The sequence below is a fragment of the Chanos chanos genome, chromosome 3 (genome assembly GCF_902362185.1).
Source record: "Chanos chanos chromosome 3, fChaCha1.1, whole genome shotgun sequence".
In the NCBI taxonomy this organism is placed as follows: domain Eukaryota; kingdom Metazoa; phylum Chordata; class Actinopteri; order Gonorynchiformes; family Chanidae; genus Chanos; species Chanos chanos.
Window position 1 is genome coordinate 5,160,001 of NC_044497.1, and position 2,500 is coordinate 5,162,500.

The following is a 2,500-nucleotide window of genomic DNA, read 5'->3' on the forward strand; positions in this document are numbered from 1 at the left end:
TGGCCTTGTACCCCTTTTCACTGTATCCTCTCACCTGTGTTTGAGGTAATGGTGTGTCATTTAGTGAGTAAGCAACGAAGCAACGTGATTGGTTGTCTAACCTGTCTTTCTCCTCTTCCGCCAGTCTGAACGAGCGTGCCCACCTGTTGACCCGTGTCTTCAGGAAAACGCCTTCCAGTGTGGGGCGCTCCAACTCTGTGCAGCAGACCGTGTCTCGTAAGTTTCAGAAGACCGTCCAAAACATCTGTATGCTCCATGCCTTTTTTTTTTTAACATTGAGTATGTTTGTCCACCTGTATCTGTTTCTGATTTCTCTCTCTCTCTCTCTTTCTCTCTCTTTCTCCCCCCTCTATCTTTTTTTTCCTCTCTATCCCCCCCTCCCTGTCTCTCTCTCTCTCTCTCTTCCTGTCTCTCTCTCTCTCTCTCTCTCTCTCTCTCCCTGTCTCCCTGTCTCTCTCTCTCTCTCTCTCCCTGTCTCTCTCTCTATCTCTCTCTCTCTCTCTCCCTGTCTCTCTCTCTATCCCCCCCTCCCTGTCTCTCTCTCTCTCTCTCTCTCTCTCCCTGTCTCTCTCTCTCTCTCTCTCTCTCTCTCTCCCTGTCTCTCTCTCTATCCCCCCCTCCCTGTCTCTCTCTCTCTCTCTCTCTCCCTGTCTCTCTCTCTATCTCCCTCCCTGTCTCTCTCCCTGTCTCTCTCTCTCTCTCTCTCTCTCTCCCTGTCTCTCTCTCTATCCCCCCCTCCCTGTCTCTCTCTCTCCCTGTCTCTCTCTCTCTCTCTGTCTGTGTCTCTCTCTCCCTGTCTCTCTCCCTGTCTCTCTCTCTCTCTGTCTCTTTCAGATGGCTATGCTTTCTCACAGGAAGAGCATGGTGTGGTGTCTCAGTCCCAGGTCGTTCGGTCCTATGACACCACCCGTCAGCGGCCCAGCCTGTAGCTAGGCAGTGCTTCGCTCAACCCCCCCCCCCAATGGCGCGGGGGGGTTGCCACGGCAACTGCCGAGAGAGACTTTAGTAACCCAGTGACCCTTCGCTGGGTGACCCATGCTGTGGCCTTACTGGAACCAATAACTGAACTGTACTAAAACCGAACACACAAAACAGGACATTGCTAGACGCCGCTATGTGTTGCTAGCCGTTGCTATATGTTGCTAGGCGTGGCTACTTGTTACTAGGCGTGGCTTGTGGAGGAGAATTGGGACAGGGCATGGGGTGGGGTGGGATGGGTCTGGTAGGGAGTCATATTCTCACCACAAACTCGCCTGTCAACGCTGAATCCTGCAATGTCGAACAGGCATGCCAAGAAGAATCGGCACTCAGGCATGAGGCATGGATAACAGAGACTGTGATGTGTTATTTCCTTATGTAGCTTTTCCTGTGACACAGTGACAGTGCAGCATACAGCTTAATGGATGTTCTCTGTGTGTGTGTGTGTGTGTGTGTGTGTGTGTGTGTTTATGTTGGAGGGGGCTTCTACATATGTCACTGCTTTTTGGCCCGGTGTGTGTGGGATGTTTCTTTGTGCTGTACGGTTGGGGTTGTGTGTGCGTTGGAGGGAAGGGGGTCTCCAGTGTATACATGTGTTTGAATCTCTCGTCCCATCCTGAGCTCGGGGGTTTAGCGTGTCCGTCATCACCACGGCGACACAGAGACAGGGAGAGTGTTCTAAAATAAACATCAAGCACTCACACCCTGGAGGAATTCTTTTCAGAGCAGAGCAAGGTGTGTGTATATGTATGTGTGTGTGTGTGTGTCTGTGTGTCTGTGTGTGTGAGAGAGATGGAGAGAAAGAAAGAGAGAGGCTTACCGGCTCAGTGTAGCATCACGCTTCACACTTATCTCCTCTATCATCAGACCTGACCAATATACAGACCCCCCCACCCAGACACACACACACACACGCGCACACACACACACACACTCACGCACACGCACACACACACACACGTACACACGTACAGATACAGCCACTCCTCTCCAAACTCGCTGCCAAAGAAAGCAGAGATGTCACTGAGGCAGAAATCTCCCTGCATCTCCCACCCTCCAGCCCATGGTGTGCCTCAACACACACACACACACACACACACACACACACACACACACACACTGGACCTCCCTCCCTCCTCTCTCTTCCTCTCTCATTCTTTAGCTCTCTCTCCCTCTCTCTCTCTCTCTCTCTCTCCTGACTCCATGCCTCTCCTGTTCTCCGCTGCACATGTCTTCATCCCTTGCTTTTTGGACTTCCCTTGCAATCTCTCTTTTGTTCCCTCCTGTTCATCCCTCACTCCAGCTGATTCCACTGCAGAGTTAGGCAGGGGGCTGCAGCCTGACTTTGTAGCTCTTCCTGGTTGCTTAATGATCTGTTTGTTTGTTTGTTTGTTTTTTTTCCTGTCAAATAAAATGGACTCGTGTCTCTGTGCGTTTCCTCTCTTTTAACGCCTGTGATCGTTTGTCCTCCTCTTCCTCCGTTTTGTCCGTCCCCCTTCTGAGTCCTTCTCTCTCTGTGTTG

The 2,500-nt window shown here is 51.4% G+C and overlaps 1 protein-coding gene across 1 annotated transcript in view; it reads left to right on the forward strand.

Annotated features, from left to right (window-relative positions):
- The window catches only part of atp8a2 (ATPase phospholipid transporting 8A2), a 43,887-nt gene extending 42,904 nt beyond the window's left edge, over positions 1 to 983 (forward strand). Inside the window, exons 35-36 of the mRNA XM_030769917.1 lie at positions 125 to 216; positions 835 to 983. Coding sequence (XP_030625777.1) covers positions 125 to 216; positions 835 to 929 — 187 coding nt within the window. The 3' untranslated portion in view covers positions 930 to 983. The remainder of the gene's footprint in view (positions 1 to 124; positions 217 to 834) is intronic.
- Positions 984 to 2,500: the final 1,517 nt, after the last annotated feature.